We start from the raw sequence: 21,047 nt of genomic DNA on the forward strand, positions 1-21,047 counted from the left end.
CTCCTTGGAGTTTACCATCACCTCATAGCCTGTCCCCCCTCATCGCCTGTCAGCGAGCAATCGCTCATCATTTTTCTTCCAGGTTTCTGGTTTCCAGCAACCTCAGACAGCTCTTCCTGATTGCGGGTGGAATCACTGACAGCGCTGGTGAATCTCAGAAGCTTTGATCCTTGGGGTGTGTTTCAACCCCCATCGAGGAAAACAGATTTGTGCTTTAGCTCGTTTCTCAGGGAACACCCGATGCCGACCTTCAACTTGACCTAGAAATCAAGGGTAGGGGATTCCCTCTAGGTTCTGGAACACACTCTTCCGAGAGAGAGTTCCTCCAACCACAGGTTAACAATCCAGCTTGTGTGTGGAATCGCTGACTATGGCGGCAGATGCTGGTTGTTTCTTTCTGGGTAGCAATCTTCCTGCTTGCGGGAAGGATTGCCGACAGCAGCAGCAGACGGTGTTCGCCTTTTCTATCAGCGAGAGAAACTGCGCCCTTTTTTTCCACCGGTTGGTCTCCCCTCCAGGGGATTCCTCCAGCGGGAATCAGATTTATCCATCCCCCGCACTTGATCTTCGGGAGCAGGCCATCCTCTTCTCGCCAGCAAGACTCTTCTTTCCGCCCATTGACTCCTCTGCACCTCCTGACGGCGAGAGAACTCCCTCAATGACTTTAACAACTACATGAGAAAACCTTTCACGAAGCTGTATCTTTGCTGTAACTTCACGCCTGGAGACTATCCAGCTCCTCCTCCTCTCAGAAAGTCCTTTCTGCAACAAGTTGCAAAGAGGATGTCTGGATACTGGTGTAGATCTTCGGCTTCCAGGCCAAGTGGACTATATTGGGTATTATGGAAGGGGTATTCCTCCCCTCAATCCCACTAGCCCAGCATTGAAGGAGTTCCTCATTTACTTTCGGGAGAAAAGCATTCTTGCAGTCTCGGCAAGGAGAGGCCATCGCTAGTCCTTGAGCTTCTCCTTCAGACCGAAAGGAAGTAACCTTTCCTCTACATCAGCATTGCCTCTGTTGATACAAAGTTTTCGAGCCGACAGACCCTTAGTCGGAAGGGAGATCTTCTCCACGGGGCAGGGTTCGTGTCCTGCTGTCCCCAAAGGGTTCCACATACGACCCAGGACGCCAAGCAGCAGATATTCACTGACCTCGATGACAGGTCTTCCGCTCATATTAGCTTCAGCCAAAAGAGTCACCGAACCCCATGGGCCGCCTTTAATGCCTTTCATGCACGACGATAGGCTAGTTAATACTCGACCTCATTTCTGGGAGCTCAAATCCCAGAATCTGAACCCTACGTTCTGGGAGTCTTTCACAACATGACCAATGGTCCAGATCAATGGTTACTATGCGTAAGAGAAACTGGAGCCCCGACCTCAAGAAAACTACAAGAGCTTTCCTCCAAGGGTCAGCACCCTTCGTCAAGTTGGGAAAGGTCAAGAGAAGGATCTCCGAGAACGTGTTCTCGGCTCGGATTCACAAGGTCATGGATGAAGCATTGAATCCTGATCCATCTCATAGGAGGGACCAAGAGCCCATAACGTTAAGGTCAGAAGTACGCCCTAGCATTTTATAAGACTTTGTGATGCAGGCCTTGTGAGCAGGCGTGTAGAAGCATCAAATGACCTTCAGCGCCCACTTCCTGCAAGACGTGACACACAGGAACGTGGAGGCGTTCTTCATGAATCCTGCGGTGGTTACACAATAAATGGTTATAAACCTCAAGCTCCTTGATGGACAAGTAGTAGATGAGGGAGGGTAGAGTTTAACCATGGTTAAGTCTGGGATGAATGACAAAGAATGACTGGCTATTTCTCTCTTTCATCTTCTACCCTGTGGGGTAATAGCATCAAGGGTACTCTGCAAAGCTGGCCTCCACTGTCTGTGGGTAGAACCATTTCCCTTGAGAAACCTGGTATAGAAGTAATACTCTCAAAGGTTCCGATAACTTGGAGAACTCATACCTAGATCAGTTTCATCGCTAGTATCACAAGCACAGAGCTTGCGGAGGCCGCTGATGTTTAGCGAGGTGTATGGTTTACTACCGATGACGATCTATATCATAAGGAGAGAACCTTGGTCAAATACCAAGAGCCTTTTGGCATGGACTTCCACCCTCCTAAAAGGTGAGTCATCCCCTATAAATAGTGGGGGTTTGTGTAGAGTGACAGAACAAATGACAAATTTGGAATAATTTGTAGGTTAGCTAACGATACAAACCTAGAGCTATTTATACAGATTGGCCTGCCAACACCTATTCCCCAAGAAAGTCCTGCCTGCTAGAAAAGTGGGTGCTCAGCCCAGGTGAGCTGGCTGCCCCCCCCCCCCCCCACTCTTGTTAACTAGCAGTTGGGGTGGTTATCCTTTTTAAAAGTCTTATGGCTCGTCTTTCAGTTATGCCAAGAGTACAATCCCCTATAAATGTTGGCATGCCTGCCCTCGTGCATATAGTGGATAGCGTTCCCGCGGGAACTGTTTTTCTTTTTTCTAGGAGCGTTTCACTTTGATGTTATATTGACTATTAGTTTTATTTTCGCTCCACGTAGTTTTTCGTTTTGGTTCGAGTGGGACTCTCGCGTAGCTCTTTATTTGTGTTACTGTTCAGTATCTACCCAGTAGTAAGGTTGGTACCCCTGTTTTCCATCTTCCGAGATGACGTCATGACTCCTCCCTTGCCACTCGCTCGAGTCCCTCTCTTGCCTTATTAACTTTGCATGCCTAGCCATTTTTACGTGATTACGCTTTTTTCATTATTTACTTTTAAGTATTTTTAACAGTTCATATTGTTTTTATTGCCAAACTCCATTATGATCATATTTTTGGGTATTCCATGTTGTGTTGAGGGGATCTCCAGTTGGTAGCCCTGCCTACCACCACCGGTCCACGTGATTCCCCTGTACAAACCCCCCACCCCCCACCCCCCCCAGAGCACGTCTCTCCTATCACTCAATGGTTGTTGGCATACGGGCCAAGCATGCTTGTTCCTCAGTCTTCCCTCAACATTCCGACATACTGAGGAGTCCCAGAGTTGCCAGGTTTTGTAAACGAGAACAGGCCAACTTCTAATCATCCACAGCTTTAAAAGGCCAACCTGTTATTAGAAAAAAGGCCAAAAATAGAGTATTTAAGACCCAGTTTTTTCATTATGTTATTAAAGGCCAACCAATTTAAAAAGGCCAAACTTGAGGTTTTTGGGCCTGGGAAAAGGCCAACCTGGCAACCCTGCTGAGGCCCGAGATTATCTCACGGGGTGCTACATAGTCTCATTCATCCCGGGCGGTTCTCGTCCACCCCCCACCCCCCTCCCGTCGTCTCGATTGGCCATCAGTCGGGGGAGGAGGAGGGTCGGGACCACCGGGGACTATATCACGTGCCCTATCCATGTAATCGGGCAGTCTACTTTACGCCTTCTTAGTATGGCTTTTGCTTTTAGCTTAATGGAATTAGGAATGAGACCTTATCTATAGGTTAGGAGTGTCCCCATCATACGGTACCTCCTGCCATTATCGTTCGTAGTAGGACATATTATTAACCTACAATCATAGCATTCTACACGAATCATTACCTTCGTCCCGGTACATTCTCCCACTGTACCCTCCCGTCATCAGACATTGGGACCTCCGGGCTTACAATACTGCCAGATCTGATGACACTGATACAGTTTATGATTCCTATTTTTCCTACGGGAACCCTATATTTTCACGGATGTTAATGTATTGGATCATAATAATAGGAGTTTTCATTATATGTATTAAGGATGTAACTTTGAGTTTACTTTAAGTTTACTTTAAGTATTTCTGTTCCCAGTCCGGGACTATTATTTTCTACTATTTAATCCCTTATTTATACATCCTTTTTATACCTCCCTGGTAATGACGGGATGGTATATTCCTCGCTATGACAATATTATTTCATTGATAATCTTAACTTATTATGTTTCAACAATGTCAGTTAATTTTTGATAATTTTTTCCCCGGTTACTATACCGGTCCGAATTTTGTTCATAGCCTTTTGCCCCGATTTCATATCGGTTTATTTGAGGAATCCGGACCACCCGGATCTTTTTAGGTTATTAACCTATTATGGGATACTCATGTATCTGTATTTTATTCTATACTTCCCAAGTAACGACGGGATAGTGTATTTCAAACTATGACAATATTATTTCATTGATAACCTTAACTTATTACAGAATTGTTTTAACAATGTCAGTTTATTTATAAGATTTCCCCGGTTACTAAACCGGTCCTAGAGTTTGTTCATAGCCTTTTGCCCCGTTTTCATATCGGTCTATTTTAAGAATCCGTAACACCCGGATCCTTTTAGGTTACTAACCTATTATGGAATACTCATGTATCTTTATTTCATTCTATACTTCCCAAGTAGCAACGGGGTAGTATATCTCTCGCTATAACAATATTTTTTCGTTGATAATCTTAACTTATTACGCAGTTTCATATTGGTCTAATTTAAGAATTCGGAGCAACCGGATCTCTTTAGGTTACTGACCTGCTATGGGATACTTATGTATCTTTATATTATTCTATATTTCCCCAGTACCGACGGGATAGTATATTTCTCGCTATGACAATATTATTTCATTGATAATCTTCACCTTTTACGGAATTATTTTAACAATGTCAGTTAATTTATGAAAAGTTTTTTCCCCGGTTACTATACCGGTCCGAAATTTTGTTCATAGCCTTTGATCCCGGTTTCATACCGGTCTATTTTAAGAATTCGGAGCACCTGGATCTTTTTGGGTTACTACCCTACTATGGGACACACTGTAGGTGCCCCTGTCGTTACTATCTATAATTTTAACTTCTGATATAATCTTTTGGGATTTTCATTTTATTTCCTTTGTGATTGATCGGTTTAAACATTTATTCTCGATCTATTTATTTTACATTCCCAACGGAGGTAACTTGTTCATTAGTAACGATATACCCTCTTTCGGAGGTCGCAGTCTTCCCTGACTTCTACCTTGGCGACTCTTTAGATCTGGGTTGGCGGGTTCGCCCGGAGTGTCAGGCCAAAGAGACCCTGTGTCTCTTCCTTTTAGGGGTTTTCAAGGAAGCACGTGGCTGATGTCAGGCCATGTCCTGTTGTCCCTAAAGTTACAGCTACCCGCCAGCCCCTATCAAAGACTCACAGGTCTTCCAAATCACCAAACCAGTTAAGTTTTAGGGACCACGGCTAGATAAGGTCCCTAAGGAGACCGTTACCTTCCCAAAAGAACAGGCTCAGTCTGTTTGGGTTAGAACCCTGAACGAGTGGGGTTGCACGAACACCATGCTGACTCCCCACAAGAGCACATACACTATGTTTCTTGTGGACGAGCAGACCCCTACTCCTGGCGTCACCAAGATGGTGGACTTAGCTCTTCAGGCAGTGGCCGAAGACAAACCTTTGCCCCAGCTTCGGGAGACAGACCCTACATCTCTTCTGCTCCCATCAGGTAACGAATGTTGGCTTAACATTCAGTTAACATTTACCTCTGGTAAGTTATCTGCTGGTTGTGTGTCGACGTGATTTAGTGAACGTCTTCCAAGACTTCCTGAAACCTTAATTCGACTCGAGTTCGAGTCCCGGTCTAAGTTTAGAAGGAGCCTAAACGTCTCGACGATGGCGTAGATGTTTTCCCTCAACTATGGTGGGGAACACGCTTTTAAGGTCATGACAAAGGCCACCTTACAATCCTTGTTATCGGATTGCTATGACTTCTTGGTAGCCAGAAGACGTTGCCGTAGACATGTTCTATCAGAGGCTACTATCCGCCATGAGCCGAATAAACTCCTTAAAGCCTCCGCTTGGGGCCCGGACCTGTTCCCGGAGGACATGGTCAACTCGGTGTTAAGCGAAGCTGCCAGAGTGAACCAGAGCCTCAAAGTCCGTTGGGGTCTCACTCCCAAACGGAAGTTCGAACAATCGAACGTTCAATCCCGGGGCAGGAAAAGGCTACGTCCTTATAACTCTGCCCAGTTCCGCCAGCCTCTCCAGGTAGTCCAGCCAGGTCCCGGTTGCTCAGACCATCCAACCCTCCACCTCCAAGCCTCAGCCCCAAGAGGAATATGTTCTCTTCCCTAAAAGCCAAGTGGCTTCGAGTTCGTTCACCTCACCGGCTTATAACCCTGCCTATGAGTCCCGGGGTTCCTCTCAAGGATACCAGCGAGGCAGGGGCCTTAGTTCACGAGGATCCTTTCAGAACAGAGGCAAGGAGAGATATTTCTCCCGTGGAAAGGGATCACGTGGAGGCCGTGGCGGAAAACCCTCCACCTACCGAGATTCTTCAGGTAGGAGGGAGGCTTTATGCGTTCGGGGGTCTCTGGAGGTTCAGTCCTTGGGCCTTCAGCATAATTTCCAAGGGCCTGGGGTGGAGTTGGATAGAAGGGCCTCCTCCACCGAACAAATTCCATCAACTCCCGCCACCGGATCTGACCCTGTTTATCCAGGATCTATTGCTCAAGAACGTGATCAAAGAAACAAAACATCTGAAGTTTCAAGGTCGCTTATTCAGAGTCCCGAAAAAAGACTCAGGCAGCCGGAGAGTCATCCTCGATCTTGCCTGGCTAAACTTGTTCATTCAATGCGACAAGTTTCACATGCTTACCGTCTCGCAGGTACGGACCTTACTTCCCCGTGGGGCCGTCACCACCTCCATCGATCTTACCGATGATTACTATCATGTTCCAATAGCGAGACATTTCCGCCCATTCCTAGGGTTCAGACTAGGCAACAAGGCTTACACGTTCAAAGTGTTGCCTTTCGGGCTTAACATCGAGCCCAGAATTTTCACAAAATTTGCGGAATCAGTCATTCAAGAACTTCGAACCCAAGGGGTCCAAGTCGTCGCATATCTGGACGATTGGCTAATCTGGTCAGACAACGTCGAGGATTGTCTCAAAGCGACAAAGTGACCCAGTATCTTCAGTCTCTGGGATCCAAAATAAATTTCAAAAAGTCCCGCCTAACACCGAAGACCAAGTTTCAGTGGCTGGGATTACAATGGGGCCTACGCTCTCACACCCTATGTCTCTCCAGGTCCAAGAGAATAGAGATGCGAAGAATACCAAATGTTTTCTCGGGGAAAAGATAACATCCAGAAGGAACCAAGAAATGACCCTAGGATCCCTACAATTCGCTTCAGTGACAGACCTTCTTCTGAAAGCGAAACTGAAGGACATAAACCGGGTTTGGCGCTCCAGAGCGAGCAGCAAATTTTGAGACAAGAAGACCTGTCTTCCTCCCATTCTTCGGAAGAGGCTTCTCCCATGGACAACCACCAAGAGCTTGTCGAAATCCGTCCCACTACAGTACCCTCCTCCAAAGATAGTCATCCACGCGGATACCTCCCTATCAGGTTGGGGAGGTTATTCCCAACACAGGAAGGTTCAGGGCCTTTGGTCCACAATGTTCCAACAGTTCCACATAAACGTCCTAGAAGCCATGGCTGTCTTACTAATTCTAAAAACGTCTTTCCCCGGCCAAAAAGCAACACCTGAGACTAGTTCTCGACAACGAAGTTATAGTTCGTTACCTAAACAGAGGGGGCTCCAAGTCAGGCACCATCAACCATGTGATGGTAGCACTCTTTTCCCTAGCAGCCTCAAACCAATGGCACCTATCAGCTGTCCATCTGGCTGGAGTTCGGAACGTTGTGGCAGACGCACTCTCAAGGGTGACCCCGTTGGAATCAGAATGGTCACTAGACCGAAAATTGTTTCAGTGGGTCCTCTCCCAGGTACCGGACCTCCAGGCAGACCTCTTCGCGACAGAGTCCAGCTACAAACTGAAATGTTATGTGGCCCACAACCTGGACCCTCGGGCTTACGCCACAGATGCCATGTCTCTGAACTGGAACACCTGGGAAAGGATTTATCTTTCCCACCGGTGAACCTATTGATGAAGGTGCTGGACAAACTTCGAACCTTCAAAGGTCAAGTAGGCCTGGTGGGCCCCAATTGGCCCAAGAGCAATTGGTTTCCTCTTTTACTGGAGCTGAGTCTCCGCCCTCGCCAGATTCCCAACCCGACTTTGACCCAAATAGTACAAACGCGCACTGTGTTCGTTTCCTCAAACATTCGGAACGCCCTAACTTTATGGACCTCATTAAGTTTGCGGCCCACAAAGGGGCTAACATAGATCCCCAGAATACTTTATTCTTAGAATCAGATAAAAGAGACTCCACTCTTCGTCAATATGACTCAGCGGTCAAAAAACTAGCAAAGTTTTTGAAGGATTCTAATGTTGTCTTTATGACATTAAACCTAACAGTTACCTTTTTCAGGACCTTGTTCGAGTCAGGTCTGGCAGCTAACGCTATTACTACCATTAAATCTGCCTTGAAGAAAATTTTCCTGAAACCATCCATTCGTCCTAACTCTGTTTCCTGGTTTCTCAATGATGTCCTCAAACTGGCGTCAGAAACCATCAACGATTCATGTGAGTATATACTTCTACTCAGAAAAACTCTATTCCTTATGAGTTTAGCATCCGGCGCTAGAAATTCGGAATTAGCGGTCTTGTCAAGAGATCCAGGCCACATCGAGTTCCTTCCATCAGGAGAAGTCCTCCTCTCCCCAGTCAAAGTCTTCTTGGCCAAAAATGAAGACCCTCAGAACAGATGGTCCTTCTGGAAAATTATCCCGCTCCCTCAGGATCCTTCCCTGTGCCCTGTTACCACTCTAAAAGTCCTTTCTATCAAGGACTTCCTATAAGACCTCAGGACCCTTGTTCGTCAGAGAACAGGGAGGGACTATAACTTTAAAAGGGATCAGACAACAGATTTTGTATTTTATCAAACAGGCTAATCCTGAGTCTTTCCCTCACGTCCATGACATACGGGCGGTAGCAACCTCAATAAATTTTTTTCCATCACATGAACCTTGCAGTTCTTACTAAATATACCGGATGGAAATCCCCGTCATTGTTCAGGCGGTACTATCTTAAACATTTAGCGGCCCTTCAGCTCGCTACCGTAGCCGCAGGGAGCGTGGTGTCCCCCGAACAAATTAATTCCTAATTAATTCCTGAATGTACTATGTCTTGCCATCTTCTTCCTCTTACCTGCCTCACTTACAGTTCCTACCTGAGTTCAGTTTGTTGTGTCACCCATGGGATATTATACCCTGTCAGTTTTTGATGTTATAAAAGACTATCGTCTACTACTGCAACTCTTTATTAAACCACTGTTATGTTATGTTGATTTTAATTCGTTCCCTTATATTTACTGAAGTTTGGGTTCGTTTCTCTGGTACTATTTCACTGGCCGGCACAGGTTGAGCCCAGAAAAGGGATTTTGACGAAGGAAAAATCTATTTCTGGGCGAGAGACCTGTGCCGCCCAGTGAACCCACCCTAGTTGTCCTGCCCTGATCAGACCCCAAACTTAGGGGTGCTATAAGGAGTGCTGGGCAAGCGTGGGTAGAGTTAGTAGTACTAGTCTGCGCGGCAGGGGAGGTTGAACCGCACCTCACTATTGAGGGATTTTGAAGAGGAGATATCTAAATGGTACGAGACCTCTGGTCTGTTTCGCCCTATATTATACCGACACCTATAGGTGAGCGAGCTAGTTCAACCTAGCATTCCTATACATTTTTTTCTCTGGTAATATTTTAGCAGTTATATTCCTTAGAAATGGTGCTATAGGAGCATTTCACTGGGCGGCACAGGTCTCTCGCCCAGAAATAGATTTTTCCTTCGTCAAAATCCCTTTTTTGGGTGAGAGCACCATGTCGTTCTGATAGACCCACCCTTTTTGCTGAGCCCACCCGAAACTACTCTATCTGTGGTTATTGCTGCTTAAAGATAAGTAAAAGGAATGGCAGCCGATAGTAGTACGGATAGGAGGTACACCTGGTATCTAGATAGGCACCCCCTTTCTTTCGCCACTCTTCCCCCCTTACATCAAAGAGTTAAATCTATTCGTGGTGAAGATTGCTATGTGTCGTATCTAAAAAATACGTCCCTGATCCCTAGCGATATCTTTAACTGGATACTCGTGCCAGGAGGTAGAATCCTGGAGACCTTCGATTTATTTCTCTGGGAGTATCACTGTAGCAAATATCCCTTGGAAAGGCTACCTACAGGAACCTTCCATCAGGATGACATGGCACTCTCACTCAAAAATAGATTTTTCGCTTTGCTCAAAATCCATTTTATATATTCTATACTAAACAAAAATAATGCTTTAATATACCCTGTAATTTGTATAGGAAAGCTATACTATTTAAAATATGACAAAAAATATTCTCGACTCGTTACCAAAAGAGAGGCTATTCATTGCTTATAAACAAACCTTTTCTACGTGTGAAAACCTTGAAAATCGCATAAGCTTTTGGTTTGTAATTAAAGTAATTTTATTAAAAAAAAAAAAAAAAAACGTAAAAATAGGGTAAATTAAGAGTAAAGTTCGTGGTTGTGGTACCAATGAGATTTATTACCATAATTTCTAAAGTTTGGAGTATCGCGTTTCCAGCTATAGGACCGTAATAGCGGTACCAGTTAGAAGTGATAGCGGAGGGTTATGTGTATATATTTCATCTATTTTAATGTTGTTATTGATCTTGAGATATTTCAAATTGAATATTCATTACATCTCTTGTAGTTTATTGGTTTCCTTGCCTCACTGGACTATTTCTCTTTTTTGGATCCCCGTCCTTATAGCATCCTACTTTCTCAACTAGGGTTGTAGCTTAGCTAGTTATAAAGTATTAGTTACAGGAGCAAGGCTCCCTGTGACAGCACTTCTCTTCTTAGGGGGCTGAACGGTACCTGTGTAGGGTGAAGCACCTGAGTATGCTGAGAGATTTGGCAGCAGCAAGAGTCTTCCGCACAGATGATTACATTAGCAAGCTCAGAGAAGTTGATCGACCGTTTCTGTTCAAGATAGTTGTTCCAGCTCAGCAATGGCAACATCTTTTCAGACTTATTCTTCACAGGCGTCTCCACCAGAGATCCCTTTAGTGGTGCCAGAAGAATCACTGTGTAGCCGACAGGGATCTTCTATTCCTTCCAGTGCTGGTGTCACAGGAAGCACGGAGAGATCTGCCCGGGGGGCTCAACTAGAACGACCTCACCAGAAGAGGGCCTTCTCACCTCCAGATCTGGAACTGTTCTCAGATTTATCATATTAGGAATGTGGTCCAAGGTGGATAGGCCTCTGTTCATTAACATCCTCAAAATGTAAGCAGCCTTCCTAGGCCTGCAAGCATTCTAATAACCTTTGATGGAGGCACTCGATAGTGCTGATGAGCAACACCTCAACCATAGTGCCCTATATCAACAAGGAACTGGGCACAGTATCATACCCTATCTGAGAGTTGATGAAGCAGATGCACTTCTGAGTGGTTGGCACTGCACATCAATGACCTCAAAATGCAAGCAGCCTTCCTAGGCCTGCAAGCATTCCAAGAACGTTTGATAGAGGCACTCGGTAGTGCTGATGAGCGACAGCTGAACCATAGTGGCCTATATCATCAAGGAACTGGGCATAGTTTCATGCCGCATCTGAGAGTTGATGAAGCAAGGTACATTCTGGGTAAGTGTAATGTTCAGTTGAACAGGAAGCTCCCCTTTTTATGTTCCCTCATTCTGAACCTATGGTCGGTGTTCGAGGATGCCTTCCAACACCCCTGGAATCATCTTTACATCTATGTCTTTCCCCCTTTCAGCCTGATTCAGCCGGTAATCTACAGACCCAGGAATGAGGATGACCCTGGTGGGTCCCAAATGGCTTCCAGATGGCCTCATGACATGTGGTATTCCGATCTGCATGCTTTTCTAGTTGAGCTCCCAAAAGAACTACCCCTCTGGCCTACTCTCCTCTGTCAGCCACATCTGTAGAGGTACCACCAGTACATGGAGTCATTGTCTCTTCGCGGGTGGAAAATATCTAATATCTCCAAGTGAAAGGCTTTTTGTAAGGCACTGCACGGGAGATGTCTGGATATCTCCAGAATTCCTTAACAAATATCTACTAGGCTACGTGGCCCATCTTCTGTAACTAGTGACGTAGAAGGGGTATTTCTCTGGTCAGAGCATCTTTAGCCCTGATCGCAGATTTCCTCATTTTTCATTGCTTGGAGAAGTAAGTCTCTGTTGTGGCCATCAAAGGCTACCTCTCAGATTTGAGTAAGGTTTTTTGAGTGCAGAGCATAAACCTCTCAGCCTCCTGGGAGTTGCTTATGCTTGTGAGAAGTTTTAAGCAGTCTTGCCCATCCCTGGATCTCAGGCCTCCGGAATGGGATATGACTTTAGTCCTCTAGGCTCTTACTTGTACCCTATTCCAGCCCTTAAATAGGTAGCCAGACAGGGATCTCACTCTCAAGACTGTCTTCTTGCTAGTCTTTTCATCGGCAATGAGAGCGAGTGAGTTGCACGGTCTTTCTTATTTAGTAGCCCACTCTCCTGAATGGAAGGAGGTCTTTAGTTTTGTGCTGGAATTTGTGGTTAAGACTCATAAACTGGCGGCGCATGACCCCAGGTTCGAGTCCTCCAGCCTCTCCCTCTGGAAGGCATCGGGTGGTGATGAAGGGGACCCAACATCTCAGGCCTGAGTGTAGGAGACTCTTCGTTAGCACTGGCAAGTCCAAGAAAAAGTGTCAAGGAACACAATCCCTTTCTGGCTTCGTGATACAATTGGGAAAGCTTACACCTTGGCTGGTGAGGCAGTTGAGGTTCCAGCAAGATTCAGAGCTCACAAAGTCAGGGGTATTGCCCCATCTCTCTATTTTAAAAGAAACCTGTCGGTGGGTCAAGTATTAAAGGCAGGGGTAAGAAAGAAGCAGACCATCTTTACGTTCTTCTACCAGAGAGATTGTACCCTCAAGTCACTTGACACTTTTTCGTTTGGGCCTGTGGTGGCTGCTCAATCCATTGTGTAGCTAGCCTAGCAATATTTTTTACATAAGTTGGGAATGAATGTACTATAATTGGTTCTTCTCCTTCATGCTTCTGCCCCTCTCTTGGGGTCAACAGCTGCAGCATTACATACTGGTCGGACTAGATGGGGGTAAGCTACACTTCAGAGCTCCATTCTTTACAACCAAAGAAGTATATCTCCACAACCCTCCATGCGAGCTGGGGATAGTCATGTGCTTAGTATTTGATTCAGCTGACGTTTCCCCTTAGGGAAAGTGATTTATTTGATGTTAGTACGGTACATTATGTACACCCCAAGTCCTATCGGTTGTATCATCCTTATGACAAACAGATTTGGGCATTGGTGTGTTCACTACGCTCTTCTGTGACCAAGCGTTGAACACAGTTAGAGAAGTTAAAGAACTGTCCAGTTTGATTCAAGGGGGACTTCCAGCCCTCCAAGGAGATGGAAACTACTCCTTGCTCTTATTACAATCTAAGGATTGTGATTAAGGAGAGACTGATCTCACACCTAAGCAATAGACAAATACCTAGGAATGCTGTTTTACAGAATTTTTCCTTGTAAAGTCAGCCCTCCTTATTCGCTGGTGTTAGGTAACAGACATCCACAAAAAGCACAAATACTGGCTGCCTTTGGGTTGGTTAACTCCTAACCTAACAACATACTGCCCATTGCTTACGTGCTGCCGACTAACACAGTAAGTAACCCACTGTACCTCCTAATATTGTTTTTATTGGTTTCTATCACGGTATAAGCATTATGATAATGATTTAACACATTTCAGTAGACATACAGTACATGTACACTTGTGTACTATGTACAGTACATGGTAAAACTATGGAACACATTGCATAAGTCATTGCTACACTTATATGTAAATAATGTACTGTAACAAGAAAACACTATTGTTCCTATCTAACACTCTCTGATACAGCAATGTATATGACTGTAATATATGTACAGTACTATCACTACAGTACAGATTAATTAGCTTGGGTAACACTTGTCAGTTTTCGCTTTTATTGGTAAGTCAACTTGTTCTGTTGAAACTAACCATACGTGTAGCCTATAACTACATTACTACTGTAAAGTACAGTATTTTGTATAAAGTACTGTATAGTACTGTAGTTGATATAACAATAACCTTACAGTATTACACAATGAATACACTAATACAGTAAAATTTAAAAAATCTCTATAAGCACACTAGATATGTAATTTTTTTTTTCCATCACAACGTTATTCTACACAAAAGGCACCAAAGCGAGAGATGCTCATGCGAGGAAAGATGAAGCAAGACTGAGGCTGAGTGAGTGAGAGATCGGGTGTTGTGCTGTGTGGAGAGGGAAACATCACAAGGCATGATCAGTTTGAAATTGTGGTCAGCAAAATCATGAATAGGTGATTTTTCATTTAATAGGTTATACGGTACTCTGTATTGCAAATGACTGAATCCGAGAATATAGAACTCACGAATATCGAGGGCTGAATGTACTCTTATTTGCAAACTCAGAGAAGTAGTTTGCCTGTTTCTGACCAGAAGGAACCACATACCTTTTATGGTAGCAAGGAAGAACTACTGTTGGAAAGGGGAAAAGAATGAATTTTCTTTCTTTTTGATCCTCTACCAAATCCCTCCCTTCCTATTCTCTTCTTCAGATACTTGTTAGAGGAAAGAAAAATCAGTTGTAGTTTTGCAGTAGGCGTCTCGCAAAAGGTTCCTTGAGAATTCTAGCATGTGCTCTTGTCCTTTGACAGTGCGATACACATCATACCCGCTGAACGTTACATTAGGGCTTGTTCTGGTTGATTTGTAAGCCAGTGAAGGGTGAGCATTGCTTCCCAGGATCTTCAAGCAGAGAGTCGCTATTAGTCAATAGATCTGAGTAACCATCACTTACATACCTCTCTCAAGGGAGGTAACCACAATCATAACACATACAAGGGCTGAGGTTACAGGCACAGGACGCTAATGACAGAAACGGGTGAGAGGCACCGGGGAGTAACAGATACGGGAATACAACAGAGATTAATCAGAGGCTAGTCACTGGGATGTAAGTACAGGCGTACTGGCACCGGAGCCTTCTACACTTTTAGGCTTTATCACTCAACTCTCAGTGATTGTTACTGGGGACACTGACACTGCAGGTACTGGGATCAACATTGAATCACTGGTGTAACCACCAAGTAGTGGCACTTTGGATACCAGGGTGAAATTGCCGTAGGTACCCACTCCCTCAAAGACATTGGGAGTGTACTTGCAAGACTTAGACACATTCCTTATTTTAAAGAATGAAAGATTTTGTAAATGCATTGGTACAAATAATTTTCTAATTTTCTTTTCCAGTTTCAGATACGTACATGATGGAGGAATTAGAGGATGCCCAGGATGACTCATTGACAGGGACCTATGTCCGTAAGTAAAAGTTTTGTTTGATTAGTAACATCATATGACTAAGTTCCATTTACTTTTCTTTCACATATTTTCTTAACAAACTTTGAGGAAAGGAGATTCATATCTCTTCGCAGGTGAGCTTTGTTCATGAGATATAAGGGCCATTAGTAATAGGCTAACAACTAGGTCTTTCTCAATATATTTCCTAGTGCCACTTATTCCTCAGATTGCCTAATGAATTTCCATCAAGGACTTATATGTTTTATTTCAATCAGTTACACAATAAAAGTTTTTTGTTATGATACAGTTTAATATGGTATTTACTAATGGTGCTGGTTTCTTTTGTCTTCTTGTTTTCCTTTACAAAATACAAACCTTCCGTAAAAATAACGGTAATAATTATTATTTTTGGGCTCAAGCCATGTCGTCCTGATGGAAGGTTCCTATAAGTAGCTTCCAAGGGATATTTGAACTACAGTGATATTCCCGGAGAATTTACCTTTAGGTCTCCAGAATTCTAACTCCTGGCGCAAATATCCTTAAGATTTCTCTTAAGGATATCGCATAAATCAGGGGACGTATATCTTGATACGACACATAACAATCTTCACCCCGAATAGCGTTTTCGCCTCGAGGGGGAGGAGTGGCAAATTAGAAGGAGAGCCGTTATCAAGGTTACCCTTCCTCCCATACTACTACTATTGAGTATCTAGATGGCGCTTATTCCTATTTTTGTAGCGATTTCGCACGGTGGTGTTCCCTGTTGATCTAACCTTTTGATCGCTTTTGAGAGGATTTAGTATGCAATCTCCAGCTTCTTTCACCACTGGAAAGTTGAGTATTGATTCTTTACAGTGTATAATTTTTAGCTCCTGCTTCACAGTGAAATTAGAGTAATTGATTGTGTTAAGGAGCTAGGCCTGTCACCAGAGGCACCATGGGTGCTGTCGTTCATTATACATGTGTTATTTAGTTAGCAGAACGACTTTCCTGGTTGTAGTAGCATTAATAAATTATGAAAGCTATTTAGGCACACTTATACAGTAAAATGGATTTTGACCGAAGCGAAAAATCTATTTTTGGGTGAAATAGCCATGTCGTCCTGATGGAAGGTTCCTTTAAGTAGCTTCCTAGGGTATATTTGACTACAGTACAGTGATATTCTCAGAGAATTTAACTTAAGGTCTCCAGAATTCTAACTCCTGGCGCGAATATCCTTAAAGTTTCCTTTTAGGATATCGCATAATATCAGGGGACGTATTCTTCACACGCTACATAGCAATCTGCACCCCGCATAGCGTTTACCCTTCGAGCGGGAAAAGTGGCAAAATAAAAGAGGAGCCATTAATAAGGTTCCCTTCCTCCGTTACTGTTTGAGTACTCAGATGGCGCCATAATCGTCTTGTCATCTTTATTCCTTGTAGCGTTAAGCCAGTACTTATAGATACAGTATTATCGGGAGGGATCCTGCCAAGGCCTTTCATAGAAAGGAGGGCGGATCCATCAGGATGACATAGCTATCTCACCCAAAAATAGATTTTTCCCTTCGCTCAATATCCGTTTTTTGGGCTCAGGCCATGTCGTCCTGATGGAAGTTTTCCAGAGCATTAATGTATACGTGGATTTCCAAGTTGTGCCTTAAACCTCAAGACAATATTTCCTTGGTCATCTAGACCTAAGAGACCTATGACATTACCATTATATGTCATTTCTTCTAATCATATACTATGTTAGTGCTTCCTGCCCCCTACAGGGAAGAGTCGAACTAGACTCGGGGAAAAGTCTCGAAGTTGCATATTTAATATGACCCACCTAGCATTCAAAAGGACATAGAGGTCTCACTGTATGCCTTTAGCCAAAGTTTGTATTTATAATATGAACACAGGTTCATGTCAGCCACCATAGCATCGGAGGTATAGCAGTCCAGTTGTATACTGCAACAGACAAGTTTGTATCTTGTATTGAAACAAGTTATTTCTAGCTAGAAAGGTTTGTATACATATGGGAACAAAGTTACTACCCTTGCTCGATATAATTATGCAGAATAATAAGGAATGAAAGGAATGCTCTCACATAACTTTATTAAAATGTTTAGGGCGAAATAAGACGCACAAAACAATTATTCATTTGTCAAACAATAAATAAAAATTCAGCATACATTTTAAAAATGCAAGTGAAATAGAATTTATTAACATAGACAAAACAGAATAAATCAGAAATGCTTGTTTTACCTGAAAACAAAATCTTTGCCACTCACATGAAAATTTTAATAAATTTTAATCATTTTCTAATGTCTTTCTGAGAAGTCTGTCTATTTACACCTGTGTAAAAAACACATGGCACTTAGTGTTCAGTCTATGTTTCATCACCTTTGTACACTGTAACAGTCCATAATGTCACCATGATGGCATTTCACCTACCATGTTGCACTATAAAGTGCTAACATGTACACCCTTTGGAATTACAGTCCCACATAATTCACTGTTCCTCGCAGCACTAAGCGACAAGTTTTTAGTACACTACCGGCCACTACCACGAATCGTTTTAATTCTTGCACTTGTTTCGCGTAGTGTTTGAAAAACACACTGGATGACTTCCATCCAGTAAACAAGCAAAGGCTCTCGAAATCCATAAGCTGGAAAAGATTTAAGGAAAAAGCAATTTTCCTACGATCATGACCTGCGGGTGTACTGTCAGATCCGCTCTGCGAATGAAGTAGGTGATCTTCGCCCTTAGTTGTTTCAGGGATAAGTTTGAACCCGATGTTTCTCCTTTAAAGAGCTGTCCTCCCCTGAAGTCTGCAGTTCTGCGAAGATAGACCTTTAGACTCTCCACTGGACACAGCGAGACATCTTCCTTCAGAGGGCAGATTCTCCTGGGACCCCACCTCTCAGTGGGTAGCTCATTCTTGGCGAAAAACGTTGGGTTGGGAAAGAGATTTAGCTCTCCTGTTTCAGCAAACTGGATATGGCCTTCTTCCCTAGACAAGGCCACTATCTCACTAACTCTAGCCCCTGAGGCTAGAGCAAACAAGAATATAACCTTTTGAGTCAAATCTTTCAAAGAGCAAGTATCGTTGTCCAAACTTGAAGCAAAATGTAGTACCTTATCCAAAGACCATGAGCTGGGCCTTGGAGGTGCTGCAGGCCTGGCACAGGCATTAGGGATTTTGTTAAAAATCTCATTAGACAAGTCTACTTGGAAAGCATAGAGCAAGGGTCTAGTCAAGGCAGATTTACACGTAGTTATCGTGTTGGCTGCTAAACCTTGTTCATGAAGGTGAATAAAGAAAGACGAAGCAGAAATCCATCAAGATTTCCTTTGGATTTCTTGCCTTGACAAAGGCCACCCACTTCTTCCAAGATGACTCGTATTGCCTTCTGGTGGATTTCGACTTATATTCTTCTAAGAAGTCTATACTCTCTTTTGAGATCCCAAACCTTTTCTTTACTGCTAGGGAGAGAAAATCATGAGATGAAGGTCTCGGGTTTTCTGTAATGAAGCGAAGACAGTTGACTTCTGTACTTGTTGAGACAGAACTGGGTCCGGCAGGGGAATCAGCCTCGGCTGCAATTCCAAAATTAAAGAGAACCAGTTGCTCCGGGCCCACTTGGGAGCCACTAGGGCTGCTGTTCCTTGAAAAGATCTCAGATTGTTAAGGACCTTCATCAGCAGGTTGGGTGGAGGGAACAGGTGAATCCTGGTCCATTTGTTCCAGTCCAGGGACATGGCGTCCACTGCTTCCGCTAGAGGGTCCTCGTACGGGGCCACGTATCGAGGAAGTTTCTTGTTGTCGCTCATTGCAAAGAGGTCGATCTGCAGTTCTGGGCCTTGATGCAAGATGAAGGAGAATGATTTTGCGTCTAGGGACCATTTTGACTCCATCAGAGCTATCCTGGATAGAGCGTCCACTGTCACATTGCGGAACCCTTGAAGGTGAACTGCTGATAAGTGCCATCTCTTCTTTTCCGCTTGTCGGAAGATGGCCAACATCACTTGGTTGAGTTGTGGCGATCTTGAGCCTTGACGATTCAGACGTCTTACCACCACTTCGCTGTCCAGAATCAGTTATGTGGACTGAAGGACGAGGGGACAATTTCTTCAATGTGAGAAAGACTGCCTTGGCCTCCAAAGATGTTATTGTGAAAAGTCCTGAACAGAGAGGACCAAGTTCCTTGAACTCTGCGTTGATGAGAGTGACCTCCCCATCCTTCCAATGATGCATCCGTGTGGAGGCGGTTGCAGAGGTGTTAACCTCTTGAAGTTTTTCCCTCCGACCATGGCTTGTGAAGTGATCGTAGCCGAATCGGTATTGGTCTTCTTAGATCTCTTCGAGCGGTTGATGTGTATCTTCTCCAGACTCCTGATGCATCTTTCAGCTGTGCTCTTAGCACTGGGTCTGTCACTGATGCAAACTGAAGGGAGCCAGCACTCTCTCCTGTTGGCGTCTTGAAATCCTGTCGGATTTTAGAAATCTCTTGACAGATCCAGCTATCTCTCTCCTCTTCTTTAATGGAATGGAGAGGCAATGTGACTAAGTCCCAATGTATGCCTAGCCATTGGAATTTCTGAGCTGGAGATAGTCGAGACTTTTTGGTGTTGATCTTGAATCCCAGATGTTCCAGGAACTGGATCACTTTCTTGGATGCTTGCATGCATTTCGCTTCGGATGCTGCCCATACCAGCCAATCGTCCAGATAGGATACCACCTGGACACCTTGTAGGCGTAGTTGTTGAACGACTGCTTCTACAAGCTTCGTGAAGATCAATGGGGCTATGTTTAGTCCGAAGGGCATGGCTCTGATAGCGTACTTTCTTCTTTGTAGCCTGAATACTAGGTAAGAGGAGAGTTGGCGATTGATCGGAATGTGCCAATAGGCATCTGCCATGTCTATGAAGACTGTGTATGCCCTTTTGGGCAACAGGGCCCTTACATGTTGAAGGGTCGGCATCTTGAACTTGTCGTTCTCGATAAACTTGTTGAATGGCGACAAATCCAGAATGACTCTGAGTTTGTCTGAGTCCTTCTTGGGAACACAAAACAGCCTTCCTTGGAATTTGATGGACTTTGCCCTCTTTTATCACCCGTTTACTCAGAGCTCTTGGGTATATTCTTCCAGAACGGGGTTGGAGTGTTGGAAGAACTGAGGAAATGATGGTAGAGCTGTCTTCCAGCTCCAACCTAGTCCGTTCTTGATTAGGCTGTGGGCCTAGGGATTGAAGGTCCAACGATCCCGGAATAGTCGGAGTCTTCCTCCTATCGGAAGCATCTCGTTGCTTCTGGTTTCCGGAGGGCTTGCCTCTTCGACCGTGTGCTCCCGTAGCCCCTCTTCCTCTTGAGGGACGTCTAGAGGAATCTCTACCTGACCCCCTACCTTTAGGGTGAAAGGTGGTGGTCTGCTTTGCATAGGCGGGAGTAAATGCTGGTGATTGGGTCACCACATGCTGGTGTACCATCTTGTAGGTGGGTTGGGGCTGTGCCACACTGCAATCACTGGAAGTTGTTGTTGTCTAGCAGGGTGAGATGGCACTCTTGGCCTCTTTGTCTTCCTCTTCTGTTGAGGACCCTCATCCGGAGGAGACATCCTCTTAGCCGACATGCCCCACTTCTGGAGAAAACTTCCTCTTAGCCGATATGCCCCATTTCTGGAGAAGATTTCTATTCTCCGTGGCGGCCTTGTCGACTATTTCTTTGACCATATCGTTTGGGAATAGGTCTTTCCCCCAGATATTGGAAGATATCAACTTTCCGGGCTCGTGTTT

At 44.4% G+C, this 21,047-nt stretch overlaps 1 protein-coding gene across 10 annotated transcripts in view; it reads left to right on the plus strand.

Moving 5' to 3' along the window:
* Positions 1-21,047, plus strand: part of LOC137638420 (uncharacterized) — a 547,169-nt gene that overhangs the window by 372,864 nt on the left and 153,258 nt on the right. For 9 of the 10 annotated variants that reach the window (XM_068370479.1, XM_068370475.1, XM_068370472.1 and 6 more), the window contains one exon: positions 15,237-15,305. The exons of the other annotated variant lie outside the window; for it this stretch is intronic. In XM_068370479.1, the coding sequence (XP_068226580.1) occupies positions 15,237-15,305 (69 nt within the window). The remainder of the gene's footprint in view (positions 1-15,236; positions 15,306-21,047) is intronic. 10 annotated transcript variants of the gene reach the window in all.

Source organism: Palaemon carinicauda, chromosome 3 (assembly GCF_036898095.1).
Source record: "Palaemon carinicauda isolate YSFRI2023 chromosome 3, ASM3689809v2, whole genome shotgun sequence".
NCBI classification, from domain to species: Eukaryota; Metazoa; Arthropoda; class Malacostraca; order Decapoda; family Palaemonidae; genus Palaemon; species Palaemon carinicauda.